Source organism: Phaseolus vulgaris, chromosome 1, assembly GCF_051622355.1.
Source record: "Phaseolus vulgaris cultivar YP4 chromosome 1, ASM5162235v1, whole genome shotgun sequence".
In the NCBI taxonomy this organism is placed as follows: domain Eukaryota; kingdom Viridiplantae; phylum Streptophyta; class Magnoliopsida; order Fabales; family Fabaceae; genus Phaseolus; species Phaseolus vulgaris.
Genome location: NC_143498.1, coordinates 37227955 through 37247998, shown reverse-complemented (window position 1 = coordinate 37247998; position 20044 = coordinate 37227955). Strand labels below are relative to the sequence as shown.

The following is a 20044-nucleotide window of genomic DNA, read 5'->3' as shown; positions in this document are numbered from 1 at the left end:
ACTTTTGCAAAAACATGTTTGTGTTAGTTATGTTTGTTGGGCTAAAAAATATTTAATTAGCTTATTATCTGCATTGACGACTCTTTGTGTTTTGGGTCATGGCACAAGGTTATCTTCCCTAAGTCCTAAAATTATTTCCATCCCAAACAATCCCTAATTAAAAATTAATTCAAAAATCTAAGTAATAATTCTTGAAGGATGGCTGACATTTCTTTCTCCTTAAAACACCACCCTAATTCCAAAAATTATCCAAGAGTATATAAATGAGACTTAAAAGCAAAGTTTCTTGGATTTTTTTATTCTTTTGATTTAAGAAATGAATGTGACAATGCTTTATGATTTCTTAAATGACATTTTATCCTTAAGTAAACAATTTGACAACCAATTTTACAATTTTTTAGCTTAGTTTTCACATATTATAAATATTTTTTTTTTTAATCAAGTAAACGACACTAAATAGTTTTAAAGTAATTACTACAATCATATATCCATATATACTATGATTGGTTGGCACTTATTTTACACTTTTGGTTGGTGTACTTAAATTAATTTTTTTTTTGTAATTTAAATTGCACTAATTTTCCTAACCCTTTTTTATTAATTTTTAAAGTCAAACATAGAGTGCATCCACACATGAAAAAACAACAAAATGAATAACCCAAATTCTGAAGGCAGGCAGGTTAACAACTAATTCCACATTGGTGTAACCAACACCATTTACTACAAACACAAACGTTATATTAATAGGACACTGACTTGTTCCTTGTTTGCCATAATCGGCATTTCACCTTCATCCTCCAATAAAACCAACATATCATGTTATCACATTCATCTACTATGATTGCAACAATTATTATTGTTCTTGTACAAACACTTGTGAGTGTGAGTTCACTTCCTGAAGCTGATAAAATTAGCAGTTTGCCAGGGCAGCCACATGTTAAATTTCAGCAATATTCTGGTTACATTACAGTAGATGACCAACATCAGAGAGCTTTGTTTTATTACTTTGTTGAAGCTCAAAAAGACCCTACTTCCAAGCCAGTAGTCCTCTGGTTGAATGGAGGTGTATATGTATATATATTGTTTTGTGCCACATACATGATTTTGTTTCTTTATGTACTTTGACACAGGCTTAAACTATTTAACTAATCAAAGCAACTAAGGTGCTTGCTTTTGATATATGAAGGTCCTGGTTGTTCATCTATTGGAGTTGGAGCTCTAATTGAGCATGGCCCTTTCAAACCGAGAGACAGTAATGTTCTTGTGAAAAATCATTATAGTTGGAACAAAGGTGAACCAACAACTTTGTAAATCCTATGTTTTGCTTTTTCTTTAAAATCAAAATTGCTGATTGATTTTTCGTTGTTTTCAGTGGCAAATGTGCTATACTTGGAATCACCTGCTGGTGTTGGATTTTCCTACTCTAGCAATACTTCTTTCTATACCCTGGTAACAGATGAAATTACAGCAAGGGATAATCTCGTTTTCCTACAACGCTGGTTCATTGAATTCCCTGAGTACTCCAATAACGACTTTTTCATTACTGGGGAGAGCTATGCCGGTATAAAGAAATACTTAAAATGAATTAACAATGTATTTCATTTGAAACTGCAATATGGTAATACAAACTTGTTTCGCAGGACACTATGCTCCACAACTTGCGCAACTTATTGTTCAAACCAAGACCAACATCAATCTCAAGGGAATAGCAGTGAGTACAATAACTAAAACATAACAAATAATGTGGTATATTTAGTAAGTATAATAATGTGTTAAGATACATATGTTAATATCTGCAGATTGGGAATCCTCTTATGGAATTTGACACTGATTTGAACTCCAAAGCTGAATTCCTTTGGTCCCACGGACTGATTTCAGATTCAACTTACGGTCTCTTCACCAGAGTCTGCAACTACTCCACTATTAGGAGACAAATGATAAGTGGGAATCTTAGTGAAATTTGTGATAACATAAATACATTGGTGTTTACTGAGCTTAGCAACTACATAGACCAATATGATGTCACTCTTGATGTGTGTTTGTCATCAGCAAATCAACAGGCCTATGTGCTGAATCAAATGGTAAGCTTCATTTGTTACATGAATAACCAGCGCAACTGCTTTGGTTGTTTTTCCCTGCCGTTGTTGTTCTACTCATTTTCATTTCCATGCTTTGGTGATGTAGCAAAAGATACAGAAGATAGATGTTTGTGTGGATGATAAAGCAGTCAACTACTTAAACAGGAAAGATGTGCAGAAAGCTCTCCATGCGAAGCTTGTTGGAGTATCCAAATGGTTAACTTGCAGCAGGTAACGTTTACTTATTTCTTCAAAGATGAGACATAAATGAGTCCATTTAGACTTAAAGATGCAGACATATTAAACTTGTAGATATGTTTTCATAGTTTGACTTTGACACCTTTTTAGACTTATCCCTGCTATTAACTAACCATCTACCTTGTCTTATAGGGTTCTCCACTATGACCGTACAAATCTAGAGATACCAACAATTTCTATTTTAGGATCACTTGTTAATTCCAAAATCAGGGTTCTGGTATATAGGTAACCGAATTTATTGGATTGTCTACATTTACTTACCTAACTCCATACATTACCAACCTACCTACCATGATTCAGAAAGGCGTAACATTTCTTAAACAACTAAAATCATTAATCTCTGTGCAGTGGAGATCAAGATTCAGTTATTCCATTAATGGGATCTCGTTCTTTGGTGAATGGATTGGCCAAGGAACTTGGACTGAATACAACAGTGGCGTATAGAGCCTGGTTTGAAGGAAAACAGGTTAATACATAGACAGCAATATAAAATATATACCATTTTTTCTATAATTTAAAATTTGAAATAGATGATTATAAAGATAATATGATTTAATGAATGGTAAAAGAGTATTAAAGGTGTTATTTTTATCAAAAAGTTGAATACTAATTATTTGAAAGCCAATACACTGCCATTTTACTCAACCCTGATTTGGTTTGTAAATTTCAGGTAGGAGGATGGACACAAGTATACGGAGACATTTTATCTTATGCCACCATAAGAGGAGCATCTCATGAAGCTCCCTTTAATCAACCAAGGAGATCACTGGGGCTACTTAAAGCATTTCTTGAAGGAAAGCCACTGCCAGATGTTAAATAAACCATAAACAGATTTAGTTACAATGATGTTTCTAATTCCTTTTACCACACAATAAAGTATAAGTCCTTCTAAAATCCTCAAGGAAGGTTAGTACTTTAGATGGGTCTCTTTCTATTTGCTATCTCAGTTCCTTCTATATTTTGTTTTCGTTCAACTAGTTAAGGAATGTTGTTTTAATTTCTCGACATCATCCAGCACAGAAATAGCAACTTTGAATATACCATGCTTTGATGAATGTTTAAACTCTTAACAATGTCAAAAAAGAATATAGTAGCTACTTTCTTCTTGATTTGTGCTGAACTTGCATGATACGTCCTAAGAAACAAATGTCAAAAAGGGATTTAAAAAATTGTCCCAAGCCACAAACACAACACTGCAAAATGTAAGGCAATAATTTTTATGGGCAACAAAATAGTTTTCCCCTGTTGTCGCAGAAAATAACGTTCTTGATTCGTTGTTGACGAATAAAACTAAATGTTGGTTCCACAACAAAATGTAGATTTCTAATAAAATTAGAACACAAAGAAATTGTTTAGTTCAAACGTAACAGAACACCAGGCATATAAATTGCTACAGCAACGTCTGCCAATGATTTTAACATCAATCGTGCAGTGTCCCCAGAATATCGTCGTCTCTATACAAGTGATACCTACACACAAAAAGCATCTAATTAGCTAAGAGTTAAGAAATAGCAGCTATTGCAACTTGTATAAACAAAAAATAGTTTAATCCATCCAAAATAATTCATTCACATAGCCAACCAATAAAGTTCTTCGTGTGTATACTATACTCTGTCAAAATAAAAGGCAGGACAAGAAAAGAGAATTTAATTGGTGGCCATGAGAAGTGCAGATAAAACCTTTAGTTCAAAGTCAATGAAATATTCCAAGGACTAGCAAATTCCCTAAACCTTTATCATGACGTTTTGTTTGTTACCTAGTCACACTCAAATCCCACAGTTTTATTAAGTATGAGAATGACAAGTTAATAGATAAAAATCAAGACACATACACTTAATTTTGGATTGTGACTAACAACGCCTTTTGGTCAATAAGTAAATAACAAGATGCACCAATAGAAAATCACCAACTCTCAAATAAAATAACCTTCCTGCTATTATTTTATTTTTCATTTTGGGGGAGGAGGGTAACAGGTACTATGTTATAACTTATAAACCATAGTAACATCATTTGTAGATCATGTTACCATTATCATAACATTGAGTAAAATTTCTATTTTCAACATCTGCCTGGTTCAAATTATACATTGTTAACAGCACATATGGAGCTTCAAGTTATTTAAACCATCAACATTAGGTGAGTTATAATCTGATCACAAAAAGCAACAATGTTTATTGAATGAAATGCTTAAATTATAATACTAATATGTTTTACTTCATAAAGACTACGAAATTATTGATAAACTACAATAACAATTTCAATCCTATAGCTCTGTATCTAGGTAAACATCAGATTAGAATTTAGAATGTATAACAAAAAAAAAAAAATACACAATGTATACCATCAAACAAGGCAATTCTAAATATTGGACACATATATCAAGCATAAGTGCGTAACATTTCCTTCTTCAAATCTTTTCATAATTATTCACAAAGAAGACAGTCACCAATAGCATTTAAAACTGGAGGTATCATATCTTTATAACAAGAAAATAGTCTTCCAGGTATTATGTTCATAACAAACTACCAAAGTTCATGTGCAACCAGCAAAACAAGCAGCTTCTTTACAAAAATAAAGGACCTCAAGAATAATCCTACCCCAAACATTTGTATCTACCATATTAAACATTAGGATCAAGTGGAAGAATTGTATGGGCCGTGAGCGTAAAACAGGTCATAAGAAAACATATACATACTCTTTGTTGTCAAGCTTAACCTCAGTTCCCCCATACTCAGGCAAAAGAACAGTGTCACCTTCATTTACAGCAACTGGAATTAGCTTCCCATCCTTACTATGAATGCCAGGGCCAACAGCAATAACTTTTCCGGAATTCAGCTAAAAAACAAACATGTAGAAATACATTAACTTGGAAGATCAAGAATGTAACAGAAAAAAGGTGATTTGCAGACATAAATCGTCACTTATATCACTCTAACAAAATTGAAACACTAACTTGGAAAAGACTTTGAAATAAATAAATAAAAGTTCCAAATCTTTCACATTTAAATGGTTATTAGGAAGATGCTAAGGCATTATCTACAAAACAACATGAACACAACCCAAGGACTAATCCCCAAAAATATGTACAGCATGCATCAGCTTAATTAGTACCCATCTGGGTACGATGTCATATCACAGTATCAAATACAGAAAATTGGACATCTTGGATACACCTAAAGGATAAAAAAATGTTCAAATGGAATAAGTAAAATAGATAAAACTCAAGGAAATATGAAATTTTGATATGAAAAGCGAAGACCCAAAAAAGAAATTGAAAAGGGTATGAATGAAGAGGGTTGGGAGAGTTAACCTTGGAGGATTTCTCCGGTAACAAAATGCCAGCGTTGGTCTTTGATGGAGGCACGATTTTCTCCACCAAAATACGATTGAAGAGTGGAATCAAACGCTTTGCCATTTGGAACACACGAGACGACACAACAGAGGAGTGAAAGAACGGAACACCGAGAGCTCCCTGTTGAAAAATTTGAGGTCACTTGTTAGGGTTTTACAAAGGTTTATGTTCCTCTTTAAATTTTCATTTTATATTTATTTTTATTAATACAAAAAGGGGTTCTAGAATCTTCTCTCCTCCTCCTACATTTATTTTTCTTTTTATTTTCACTAAGGTCCATGTGAAGTCTGAAATATGAATGAATCCAGAAAATAAAACAGAAAAACATCAATATGAGAAAACTAGTGGTTCTTTGGTATAATAAGGTAAAACTAACAATGTTTTTGAAACTTTGAAATTGGATTAGTTATTAAACCGGATAAAGTAGTAGTTAAAAATTCAAGAATTTATCTGCGATTTGAACTTGTTTTAATAAATATAATATTATTAAATAAATAATACCATAATTTTATATACTAAAAATATTTTTGTATTTGATTTATCATATTCAAAATAAAATATATCATAATAATTATACTAATTAATAAATTTCTGTAATATCCATTAATAATAGAAAAATTGCATAAAAAACCGACAAATTAATATAATATCAAATTATAAGAAAATAAAAAAAATGATATAAAAGACAAAATTATATTTTACAAAAAATTGATAAAATAGTTCATGGCAATTTTTAAATACTACTAATATAATTTTTCTTTATGTTAAAATTTTAAATTAAATATGAAAAATTAAAATATTTTTTTCTTTTAAACCACTGGTTCAATGCATTGGTTTTCATAGAGTGAAAATTTCTAGTTTTGTACAATGACATGATATTAGTTGTTTAATTGAAAATAAACAGGGAATACAAAATAAAAAAAATATTGTTATCATCGTTTATTAATTATTAGTTTTATTAATGGTTTTATTATTAAAATATTTATTATTTAAATTTTAAAATTGGAATCTTATTTAACTACATCAGTCTAGTACTATATTTGCCATTTCTTTCTTTCTTTTACTAAAAAAAATTGTAATCTTATAAAAATAAAAGATATTTCGTCTTTCAACTTTCCACACATTATGTTTATTTTAGAGAAAAATTGCTGCAAATTTATAATTATAATATAATTTTAAGAAAAATTATTGAAATGAACAAGTTTTAGAAAATGTATGCATAAGACACTACAAGAAAATTATTAAATAAAAATTAATTTTAGAGATAAAAATAATTATTTGTTATATTGACTAAATTATATATTATTATTTTTTATAAAAATGTTTTCATGTTAGACATTATTATGCAACTTGACATCTCAGCTAGACTGACACATCAAGTAACAACAATCATCTATCATCACATGAAAAAAGTATGGGAGATTTAGGCAAAACCTATATGTTAACAAAAATAATACATAAGTAGACTATACCTATTCATAAAGAATTCTAAAAATAGACTAGATGGAAGCCTGTTATACCAATGAAATGATTCTCTATGAATAAATAATAAATTAGCCAACTTATCAGCACACACATTCCCTTCACGAAAAATATGAGTAACCCTAAACCTGATTTTCCCACAGTAATTAAGACAAGTATTTCATCGATTCCGAAGCATCCAAGGAACATTTGTCCTAGCAATAAACGCAACACAAACCAAAGCAGAATCATATTCCAACCAAGCATTAGTAAGCCCCATCTTTTGAGCTTCCTCCATAGCATGTATAACCCCATAAAACTCAGCAACCAGAGCAGTCTGAACTTCAAGGAATGCAGAGAAAGCTCCAATAAATTCTCCCGTACTCCTACAGAAAATACTTCCACAAGTAGCAAGACCATAATATCCCCTAGAAGTCCCATCAGTGTTAATTTTAACCCAACCTAGTGAGAGAAACTCCCATATCACAGGAAGAGGACGAAAATTTTTACCAATACAAGTATTAATACCAAAAAACTTAATCACGTTGAAATCCAACATATCATTTTTCATATAAGCTTTAGACAAGTTACCCACCAGACAAGTTAAATCTTTATAACTGAAATAGCCCGATAAACCTCAATCCTATCCTGAAAACGAGCAAAATTCCTCATACGCCATGTCATCCAAATAGAAAAAGTTATCACAACAAGCTTAATCAATATAACCAAAGGACTACCATCACTCTTAATAAAAGAAAGAAGATCATCCTTATTAGAGAAATGAGAAGTAGGAAAAATCTCTAGAACCCAACTCCAAATACCCAAAGCATTAGAGCATTAAAAAAAATAAATGCAGAATAGATTCCTCGTGCTTTTCACAAAGCGTACACATAGAACAAATATGCAAACTTTTATTCTGAATATACTAAGTTGTAGGAAGTCGCCCATGAAAAACTTTTCAAAGTAAAAGAGATTTGGAAGACGGAATAAATGAAGACCAAATTAATTTACCCCAACCACCAGGAACTTCTGGTTCCAAGAAGAAAGTCCAAGCCAATTTAAAAACGACTAGACTCATTTACTCCAATTAGGAATATCATGTTCCGCCCTGACCATGATATGACTAAAAAGATGAGGCATCTCCTGTAAAGAAAATGGAATATTCCAATCACAACCTGTCCAAAATTGAGAAACCGTATCCGAAATGCTAGAACCATAAGATATCACTGCAATATGTGCTAAAGAAGTAGTATAACACCATTTATTATTCCAGAAATTAATAAAAGAACCTGTACCGACAGTCTAAGAAGTATAATCAAGTATAGTAGAATAAAACTGCTTAATTCTAGGCCAAACAGATGAGGATCTATAAACCATCCGAAGCTCGTATTTTGATTTAAGAACCCTAACTTTCAAGAGCAAAGACCAAGGCCTATTACTATAAGCAAAGTTCCAAGCAAGCTTAAGAAGATAAGCATTATTTTCATGATGAAGGTTAATAATTTTCAAACCGCCATTCTCAAAAGGAGAATAAAGCGTAGTCCAATTAATAGTAGTTATGCCTTTTATCAGAATATCTCCAGTCCAAATAAAATTTCTACACCACTGCTCAACTTGCTTAAGAAGAGAAGCAGGTCATTTATACAAATTAAAACTATAAGCTAGAAGGCTTGTAATCACCGTATAGACCAACTGAATCCGACCCATCATGCTAAGAGATTTACCTTTCCAAGAAGCTAGCTTCAGTTTGACTTTATCAACCAAAGGTTGAAGAAACCGACCCTTTGGAGCACCAACAAAACTCCTAAATAAATGAAAGGCAAACAACCATGACTACAAAAAAGAATGCGTTGCATTTTGGTGACAAATCTTGCAGAATTATCCATGGTGAAAAAACTACTCTTAGAATTATTAACATATTGACCCGAAAAATCACCATATGTTTTAACTACTCAAATTCCTAAGAGACTTATTATTAACCCTACAGAAAACAAAAATGTCATCTGCATATAGAGTATGAGAGAGAGTGAGAAAACCTGACAGGCTAGTCATATGTAGAATCTTCTTATCATTCACAAGCTTAGAGAGACCTCTACTAAGAACTTTCTCTGCAAAACATAAAAGTAGAGGAGACAAAGGATCACCTTATCTAACACCTCTACTACAAGGAAAAAATCCCATCAAATTCCCATTTACTCTGATTGAAAGCATAGTTGAATGAAGAATAATACTAATCCAACAAACAAACGAGGGGTGAAAACCAAGGCGTGACAAAACTAATAGTAAAAACTTCCAACTCGGAATGTCAAAGGCTTTATGAATATCAACATTGTAAGCCACATTACCTCCTCAAACCTTTTTAGAAAGCATGTTAATAGCTTCAGAAGCAATACCAATACAATCCTGATTATGTCTGCCCTGCACAAACCCATACTGATTAGGAGAAATTATTCTAGCAGCCACAAGAGCAAGCCGATCTGCCAAAATCTTGGAAATAATCTTAAATTTGAAATTAGCAACAACAATGAGGCTGTAATCTTTAATGGACTCATCATCCTGGATCTTAGGAATAAGAGATACCACATTACTGTTCATTTCAGGGAGAACCCAATTTTGTTTAAAAAACTGTTGTACAACATTACAAACATCTATCCCAATAATTTCCCAACAAGAGTGATAGAAAACACCACCAAAACCATCAGGACCAGAAGCACTAATACCATTAAGGTTAAAAACAACATTCTTGATTTCCCAAAAATCAGGACATTTAATCAACATCATATTCTCCCCAGAGGAAACCATCTCAAGAATATAAGTACCAATAAAATCTTCCATATTGCTTGTATCTTGCACATGAGAAATAGATGTTGATCAAGAGTGATCAAGAGCTTTGAAGAATCAAAATCCAAGGTGTTTGATGAAAGGCTGGTGTTGCTGCTATGTGTGGGTGGGATCTGGGTAGATTAATGTGATCCACTCTTTTGTTGAATCTAAAACTGATGTGAATTAAAACCTTTTTGAAATTAGATGTTTTTCTAACTAAGTAAAAAACAATCTGTTGTTTTGTCGAATCAACCGGTTGTTTTGCTCTTAGAGGTTTTGAAAAAGGTTGAAAGTTGTTTGACTTGGTTGACTTAACTGTCAAACCAAATCAATTGGTTGTTTCATGTTTTCAACCAATTGTTTCTTTGAAAATCCTAACGGAATTCAGTTTTGAATGGTGAATATGTCTTAAATTATTTATAACTGAATACGCTATTTCATTAAATGTTTTAACCAATCTTTGGAAAATATAAATAGTTTGTTATATGTTTCTATGGAGTAAGAAACAGTTTTGAGAAATTCAGTTTGACATATTTGATCTTAAGTTTTCAAGATTCACATCAAGCTTTTGATTTTTAAGTGAGAGTGGAATAAAATTGCAATTTTATTCTTTTCAGTTGTACTTTGATCAAGTGTAATCCTTTTCTCAATCTTCTGTATTTCTGTTGTTGTATTGCCAAGGACTGTTGTGTGTTCTTGAGGTGTTCAAGATCAATACTCTTGGTGTGGTTTACCAAAGGTAATGTGTTTCTTGAGGGGTTCAAGGTCACTACTTTAGTGTGTGGTGTTTTGTAATCTGGTTTGATTGCTTAGTGGATTACCTAGTGGTTTCTGGGAACTGGATGTAGCTCTTGTTGTAAGAGTGAACCAGTATAAATTGTTTGTGTGCATTTCTCTTTCTCTGATCTCTTTTAAATTTGTTTTTAAGCTGTTTAAGATTTTACTGGTATAAACAACTGATTGATTCGAAGAAATAACCGATTGTTTTTCTGTATTTCACTTTAAAACAGATTGTGTTCTTGGCAAACTTGGTTCCTCTTCTGGATTTCTTTATTGAGTTTCATTAAACATTCAAAAGTTTTCGAAAATCTCTTATAAACAATTCACCCCCTATTGTTTAAGGTCATATATCCTAACAATAGACTCAGCATAGAGTTTTATAAAAGTCTAAAATATGTTCTTCAATGAGTTTAGGATCCTAAATAACCGCATTATCAATCCGTAGATGATGAATCCCACTAGAATTATTTCTCCTTTTGACCATAGCATTGATAAAAACAGTATTTCTATCCCCATCTTTAAACCAAAACATATTAGCCCTTTTCTTTCAAAAACAAATATTGACAGTGAAGAGCATGATCAAGGTCCTCTTTAACAATATTTTCTTGACAGATAAGCCCATCAATATCAGACATACTAATAGTCTTTAAGTTTTGTTGAATACCAAGGAGGAGACCCTGTTTAAGAAGAACTGTATTATGTGTTAAAATGTATGGCTTTAAACTAGAGGGGGGGGGGGTGAATTGTTTAAAGAGAGTTTTCGCAAACTTTTAAGTCAAGAATGAAATTATCTCAAGAAACAATTGATAAGGAATTCAGTTTGCCAAAACAATAAGCAAAAACAACAGCACCAGAAAAACAATCGGTTGTTTATACCAGTAAACAAATATCAAAACTGAATTTAAAGAGATTAAGGATAGAAAGATTGCACACAGATGTTTATACTGGTTCACTCTAAACCCAGAGCTACATACAGTCTTCTCATAAACCACTGAGGAATTCCACTAAGCAATCAAACCTAGATCACTTACAACACAACCAAGAAAGTGACCTTGATCCCCTCAAGACACACACTTCTCTTGGCCAACACACCAACACTAAGAATGCTGATCTTGATCCCCTCAAGAACACACAACACTTCTCAGCAAACACACTGAAGAAACTTGTTCAACAGAATACAAGGATTACACTTGTTACAGAAGAAAATCTGAAATAAATACAAGCAGAAATCCTATCTCACACTCTTTGATCAATCTCTAAGCAATCTAAACTCTTTGAATATCAGAAACTTGTTGTTCTCAAAAGATTGTTATTTTTCAAATATGTTTTTCTGAATTTATTCAAAGATGTTTGTTATCAAATCTTAACAAACTTATTCATTGCATTTAAAGATTGGTCAAAGCATTAAAGATTGGAGCGTAAACAGTTAAAACATTTAATGCTCAGTCAAAGCTAAACCAGTTTTTCTGTTATGGTACTAAAACAAACAATCGGTTGTTTCCTCAAATCAATCGGTTGTTTTGGTTTTAACTGCTCAACCATTTGAAAAACAGCTTTCAATCTTTTCTAAAAACACCTAAGTATAAAACAATCGGTTGTTTCGACAAAACAATCGGTTATTTTTCACTTAGTTTGAAAAACACTTTTCTTTTAAAAGATTGAGAATGCCTATGCTTTGGATTCAATCTAGAGTGGATTACAAAACTCAAACTACCCCAGATCCTAACTAAGACAGCTCAACAACAACAAGCACAACCAAGCCTTCAACATCCTTCAAAGGGTTTGGATTCTTCAAAGCTTGAACACCACTTGGTTCAACAATCTCCCCCTATTTGATGAAGACAAATCCCTGATGCTTGTGTTGTACCTGATTGAATCTGAAGCAGTTCCTGCAAGATACAGTTTTAAGCAAAGCATAAAACTTCTGATATTTGGTTAGCACAAAAACAAATACAGAAATTCAGAGCATAATATCAGAGTAAACAACAAACAAACATAGGAACAAAAACCTATAAGGTTTCACTCATCCAAACTGTTTTGCAGGAAAATAAAAACTGAAATCAAACTGAAATCAAACACAACATATATCTCCCCTTATTTGTCTTCACAAATAGACAAAGAGAAGAGATAAACAAGATAATTGTTTTGAATACATCAAAATTAAACAGCAAAAGTAGCAAAAAGAAAAAACTAATACATCCACCAAGAAAACAATCGGTTGTTTCGATACATCAACCGGTTGTTTCGATACATCAACCAGTTGTTTTTCTTCATTCATCATCATCAGCATATTGAAGATCAAAGATTTGATTCTGTACAACCTCGATCTGTTCATCTAGAGTCATGAAGCGCGCATCCATGCTGTCAAACCTGTTATCAATCCTCTGAAAATTGCTGACACAGAGATCATGGAGATTCCTTTGATTCTCCTCAAAGCTATCAAGCCTATTTATCATGAGTCTCTCAAAAGGAGACATGGTTTGCATCCTTTCTTCTTGATTCCCAGCACCAGCACTAGGTCCAACATCTTGATGAGCTTCAGGTAGATCTTCATGTTGAAAATCCATATCAGCAGGTTCATCTTGTTCATGATCAGCAACAACACTAGATGAGACACCAAAGTCACCATCTTTGCTAATCCATTTGCCACCTATTTTGGTAAAACCCATTTTGCCGAGTGATCCATTGTTCAACTCTTGAGTTGACTTGACCAACTCAGATGTTTCTTCCTCTAGAACATATGGATAGTGATAGTCACTTAACCTCATTGCCTTTTGCATGTTCTCTTTGATGATGTGGATCCAATTGATTTTGACCTTCTTCATGATGCAGAAGATGTACACCAGATCCTCCTCAGTAAGACCATAATGATTGCTCCCCCTTGGTGTTAGAATCTAAGTCACAATGAGGGCTAGCAACCTTTCATCAAGCTTTAGGCCACCAACCGAACACGTCCTAACTTGAGCATGTTGGTTCTTCAAGCAACTCTTGTAGTATTGGATTTTGTTGAAATCCTCCACTAGTCCAAGGTTTCCCTTGTTAATCCTGAGGCCTGAGTACTTTAAACCAGCAACAGTAGCCCATACCTCATGGGTTATCTCCATATCTACACCTTTTACATGAGAAACTAGGTTGTTTCCCTCAAACTTGAGATTTGTGTAGAATACCCTTATTAAATCTGGGTAGATGTTTCCCTTCATTTCCAAGAACTTTATGAGAGATTGATCTTTGAGCAGCCTCCTTACATTGTCCAGCTTTTGGCTTTTCAGCCAATCAAAGCACACAACCTTGGGGTTGTTTATCACTTTCGTGCTTGTTTCAAACCTATATCTCTCAATTAGATCATTGTCTCCAGAAAACCATCCTTCTAGCCTTCCTCCAAACTTTACAACTCTGGTTTTGACTCTCTTTGAGGTGGGAGGAGTTGAGTCCATGATGGTAGAGAAGAAAACAGAGAAAGGCTCACTCACAGATTTTGCAAGAGATGTTGCAATTGGTTGTTCTTGTGGAAGAGATCAGCTACAACAGGTTTTATAGCAGTAATAGAATTAAAAAGCATTCAATGTCATGAGTGGGTACCTGATTTTCAGAGAGAGAGGACTTGACCCTGCCCTGCACAGAAAACGTCAAAAAAAGCTTAAAATCACATGGTATTCACATGTGATCTTTGACTAGTCATTAAGGCTCTTGAATTTCCAAGATTTTGGAATATATTCCTTTATGACTGTTGTAACTTCTCTCTGGACGTGATCAACTTTCAACACAGGTTCATTGACCAAGGATTCTCTCTTTAAATTGATCTGCAACGGATAGAAATTCAAAATAGAAATTAAATTGATTTCTTCACAATGCTGTCAGGCTCAAAACAATCGGTTGTTTTTCTGCAGCAGTTAAAACTGATTTTGAATTTTAACCATGAGCAGAAAGAGTTCAAAGCAGATGAAGTTAAGCATTTTAAAGAAGATATTTAACCATGGGAAAGAACTTTAAAACAGAAATTAAGAACAGAGAAAGGAAGGTCTTATCCTTTATATTGTTCTTTCAATGAGCCATGTGCTTTATGATCAAGAAGCCTCTTTTAACTGTTGAGGGCCTTTGGACAGATGCAGAACATTGATTCAACTTCAATGTTGGTCTTTTTCTTCCAAGGACTTGATCAGATGACTCATACCTTCACACTTATTTAGAATTCCTGCATAAGCATGAGTTCAAGCAACAAGATTTGGTCCCTTCACAAATGTGGGTCCAATTGATTTCTTTTTCTCATTTGGAACCTCACATCCTTTAGGAATCCATTTCATGTAGCCTCTAGGAACAGAGAACTTTCTTATTTTGCAGAATCTAACCGAATAACCCTTTTTCATGCAATAAAAGCATGTAACAACCAGTTGTTTCGATTTAACAATCGGTTGTTTTACTGTCTTTCTTAATTTTTTTTCGAAAACTTATCTTGTTCGTTCTATGGATTGAAACCTAAACCAGCCTTTCCAAAAACACAGCTTTGAGATGCCAAGACATTCTCAAAGTTAGATTTCCCTTTTGAAAGCTTGTCCATAGTGTCAACAAGATAATGAACCTTTTTCTCAAGATTTTCACAATTTTCGCAAATGAGAGTGTCACACTTGCAAGAAGAATTTTTGAAATGATTTTCCAGATTTTTGAAATCATTTTTAGATTTTTCAATCATATCTTCAAGTGATTTCACTCTCTTTTCCAGCTAGCTGTTAAGTTCTTTCAATCGGTTGTTTGAAAGAACCAATCAATTAGCTTGATCATGAGTTTCTTGAAAAGCTTCAAGCAATTCACTATAATTTTGTTCATTTAAAGAAGCACATGAACTTACCTCACTTGAGCTACAAGATTCATCATCTTCTTCAGCTATCAAGCAGATGCTTGCTTTCTCATCTTCACTTGATGAAGAACTTGATGATGATACCTCATTTTCATCCCAAGCTATGTAGGCTCTTTTTGTCTTGCCTTTCTTTTCCTTGTAGCTAGGCTTTTTCTCCTTGCTCTTGTTTGGACAATCTTCCTTTATATGACCTTGTTCACCACAACCAAAACAAGTATAGTTATTGGAATTAAAATCATTTGATTTCTTGTTTCCATACCTATCTTTGTTGTTGTCCTTGTTGTGGTTCCTCTTCAAGAATTTGATGATCTTTCTTGACAGCAAGCTAAGGTTTTCATCATCACTATCATCACTGGATTCTTATTTTCCTTTGTGCTTGGAAGCTTTTAAGGCTATGCTCCTTACGTGCTTGTCTTCACTTTCTTGAACATTGAGTCGATTCATCTCTAACTCATGTTCCCTAAGCTTACCATACAAAGAAGCCATACTCAAGGATGTTAGATCTTTAGATTCGGAAATAGAAGTTACCTTGGGTTGCCATGCTCTATCAAGACATTTCAAGATCTTGATGTTTAGCTCTTCCTTTTCAAAGGTCTTGTCAAGGCTCATGAGATGATTGATGATGTGCGTGAATTTTTTCTGCACCTCAGCAATTGTTTCACCTTTGAGCATTCTGAACATCTCATACTCTTGGATTAGCGTATGCTTCCTAGCTCTCTTTACCTCATTTGTACCTTCATGAGTTACTTCCAAGGTGTCCCACATTTCTTTTGATGATTTGCATTGAGAGACCCTGAAAAACTCATCAGAATTTAAAGTAGAGGTTATTATATTTTTGGCAATGCAATCGAATTTGGCCTTCTTGCTTTTTCAATCAGTCCATTGAGACCAAGGCTTTTCAATGAAAGATCCATCTTTTTCAAACTCTGGGACAAAAGGACCATTTTCAATTGCATCCCAAATTCCTTTGTCAAGTGATTCCATAAAGATTTTCATTCTTACTTTCCAAAATTGGTAGTTCAAACCACAAAATAGAGGTGGTCTGTTGATTGAAGCACCTTCCCCAAAAGGTAGTCTATCAGCCATTTAAAAACAGTTTTAGGATCAACTTGAATAACTTTTAAGAACCAAGCTCTTGATGCCAATTGTTAGAATGTATGACTTTAAACTAGCGGGCGGGGGGGGGGGGGGGGTGTGAATTGTTTAAAGAGAGTTTTCGCAAACTTTTAAGTCAAGAATGAAATTATCTCAAGAAACAATTGATAAGGAATCCAGTTTGCCAAAACAATAAGCAAAAACAACAGCACCAGAAAAACAATTGGTTGTTTATACCAGTAAACAAATATCAAAACTGAATTTAAAGAGATTAAGGATAGAAAGATTGCACACAGATGTTTATACTGGTTCACTCTAAACCCAGAGCTACATACAGTCTTCTCATAAACCACTGAGGAATTCCACTAAGCAATCAAACCTAGATCACTTACAACACAACCAAGAAAGTGACCTTGATCCCCTCAAGACACACACTTCTCTTGGCCAACACACCAACACTAAGAATGCTGATCTTGATCCCCTCAAGAACACACAACACTTCTCAGCAAACACACAGAAGAAACTTGTTCAACAGAATACATGGATTACACTTGTTACAGAAGAAAATCTGAAATCAATACAAGCAGAAATCCTATCTCACACTCTTTGATCAATCTCAATCTCTAAGCAATCTAAACTCTTTGAATATCAGAAACTTGTTGTTCTCAAAAGATTCTTATTTTTCAGATCTGTTTTTCTGAATTTATTCAAAGATGTTTGTTATCAAATCTTAACAAACTTATTCATTGCATTTAAAGATTGGTCAAAGCATTAAAGACTGGAGCGTAAACAGTTAAAACATTTAATGCTCAGTCAAAGCTAAAACAGTTTTTCTGTTATGGTACCAAAACAAACAATCGTTTGTTTCTCGAATCAATCGATTGTTTTGGTTTTAACAGCTCAACCATTTGAAAAACAGTTTTCAATCTTTTCTAAAAACACCTAAGTATAAAACAATCAGTTGTATCGACAAAACAATCGATTGTTTTTCACTTAGTTTGAAAAACACTTTTCTTTTAAAAGATTGAGAATGCCTATGCTTTGGATTCAATCTAGAGTGGATTACAAAACTCAAACTACCCCAGATCCTAACTAAGACAGCTCAACAACAGCAAACACAGCCAAGCCTTCAACATCCTTCAAAGGGTTTGGATTCTTCAAAGCTTGAACACCACTTGGTTCAACATTATGAACATTATCAAAAGAATTTTTATTCTAGTCTAGCCCAATTTTAAACATTTTTAACTTATGATGCAAAATAAACATAGGACAACCAACAACCTTATTAGCCCAAGAGTCATGAATAAGCTTCATACATGAAGTGCCTTGAACCCACATAGAAAATAAACGAAAATTGCTAACCTTCCTCAAAGAATTACTAACAAGACTCGCAAGAATAGGGGAATGATCAGAACAATTTTTAACAAGAACCTGATAGGTACAAGAATCCCATTTATCCAAACACACTCCGTTACTTAAAGCCCTATCCAGTCTTCTATGCAACCCTCTCCTTCCATTACACCAAGTAAATGAAGATCCAGTAAAAGGCATACAAGAAAGATCATTAGTATTAATCCAATCAAGGAATTCATTACAAAAAACCTAATTAGGAGTCACCCCCTCTTTGCAGTCATCCACCGAGAGCACAACACTAAAATCTCCCAAAAATACACCAAGGCCTTATGAAGGAACTAAGATCCCTCCACAAAAACTGTCTAGCCACGTATGTTTTAACACTATAAACACCTGCAAAGCTAAAAGGTTTATCATGCAAATGGCAAGTTACAAAAATAAATTGTTCATTTACCAAGAAATTTCATATCAGATTAGGAACCAACAAACACCAAAGCTTAGCAACTTTATTAACAATAGGAGATGTAGCCACCAAATGTATATTAAAAGATTTCAAAAGGATTTCAAAAGCATCAATGTACGACACCATAGGCCCAGCAAGAAAAACCAGAAGGGGTTTATGTAGTTTAAGTAAACTAATCAACATCTCCACAGTTTTGTGGTTTTCTAGTCCTCTAACATTCCAGAAAAATGAAGAGACTTTCATTGCGACGTTGCGGAGAGAACAGCCTTAGCAATTTTTTTGGATTTACCAGTCCGCTAAGGTGGTTTCCTTGGTTTTCTTTTAGTGTGAACTATCTCCTCCCCAGTATCACTGACATCTTCCTCCATCTCTTTAGGATCAGTCCAAAATTTTGAACCAACCTGATTTTCAACAGTGATATGGTCAAAATTAAATTCAATAATGGTAGTAGACGTACCAATATAAGGATCACCTCCCACATCTGTAGTTTCCAAAACCATCAAGAGAGGAAAAGTGATTTTGTAGGACCAACAATAGTGCTTTAATATCCCTAAGAGATTTAGCCTTCCGATGGGAGGTATGAGGCGACAATGATGGTACAATCACAATAGTAGAGACCTTTACGTGATGACCATCAATTGGAGTATTGATTGGTGTTGTAGAGTCTGTAGGTGATTTAGCCCTTCGAGGAGAGGTGGGAGGCAACAGAGATCGTACCCCTACAGGGACCGAGACTTCCACAGGGTGATCCTTAATAGGAGCATGTGACTTTGAGCCCTTAGCTTGCATAACAATAGGTGAATTCCTTAGCATCCTCTATTCGGGGAAATCCTAAGTGTGAGTGGACAAGCCCTGCTAGGATTCATGTTCTGAGGCATCCTCAAGAAGAGGCATGTCAGCAAAATCCTCCTCCACTCCACCTGGTTTATCAGAAGGGTGACCTTACATTAGCCCCGCCAAGAACATTAATGTTCAATGTACTTGTGGGGCCTTCTAGGAGCTTCGGTTGTGGATCTTTCTTCCGATACTCTTTATGCTGTTTAGGAACTGCAATCCTCTCCTAATTTCGTTCATGAAAAATTATCTTCTAAGAAGATTTATGTTGAGGCCCAGGAACACGACCTTGATCATGAATCACCCGGCACTGAGCAAGCTCATGCCCTATCATCTTACAGTGAGAGCAAAAAGGAAGGAGCCATTCATATTCCACACCTGCTACAAAAGTATAGTCTGGACGTTCAACCCAGATATCATCGGGAAGAGGGGACAACATATCAATATCCACCAGAACTCTAACAAACATACCCCTATTCTTTATCATAGTATTCTCATCCAAAGACAAAGGAGTACCAAGTGTTAGAATGTATGGCCTTAAACGAGAGGGGGGTGAATTGTTTAAAGGAGGTTTTCGCAAACTTTTTAAGCTATTATGAAATTCTTTGCAAGAAACCAGATTAGGAATTCAGTTAGCCAAGAAACACAACTCAAAACAGCAAAGCACCACAAAAACAATCAGTTGTTTCGAAGAA

The 20044-nt window shown here is 34.0% G+C and overlaps 2 protein-coding genes across 2 annotated transcripts; one reads left to right on the top strand and one right to left on the bottom strand.

Annotated features, from left to right (window-relative positions):
- Positions 1 to 765: 765 nt before the first annotated feature.
- On the top strand, positions 766 to 3431 carry LOC137813948 (serine carboxypeptidase-like 45). The gene is made up of 9 exons (XM_068616443.2): positions 766 to 1063; positions 1187 to 1291; positions 1373 to 1561; positions 1641 to 1711; positions 1800 to 2081; positions 2185 to 2309; positions 2469 to 2561; positions 2685 to 2802; positions 3007 to 3431. Exons 1-9 carry the CDS (start codon positions 817 to 819, stop codon positions 3154 to 3156), a joined length of 1380 nt encoding a protein of 459 aa, XP_068472544.1. The 5' UTR covers positions 766 to 816; the 3' UTR covers positions 3157 to 3431.
- Positions 3432 to 3530: 99 nt separating this feature from the next.
- On the bottom strand, positions 3531 to 5875 carry LOC137813949 (10 kDa chaperonin, mitochondrial). Its single transcript, XM_068616444.1, has 3 exons — positions 5647 to 5875; positions 5032 to 5171; positions 3531 to 3805 (listed from the first exon to the last, which is right to left on the bottom strand). Exons 1-3 carry the CDS (start codon positions 5749 to 5751, stop codon positions 3757 to 3759), a joined length of 294 nt encoding a protein of 97 aa, XP_068472545.1. The 5' UTR covers positions 5752 to 5875; the 3' UTR covers positions 3531 to 3756.
- Positions 5876 to 20044: the final 14169 nt, after the last annotated feature.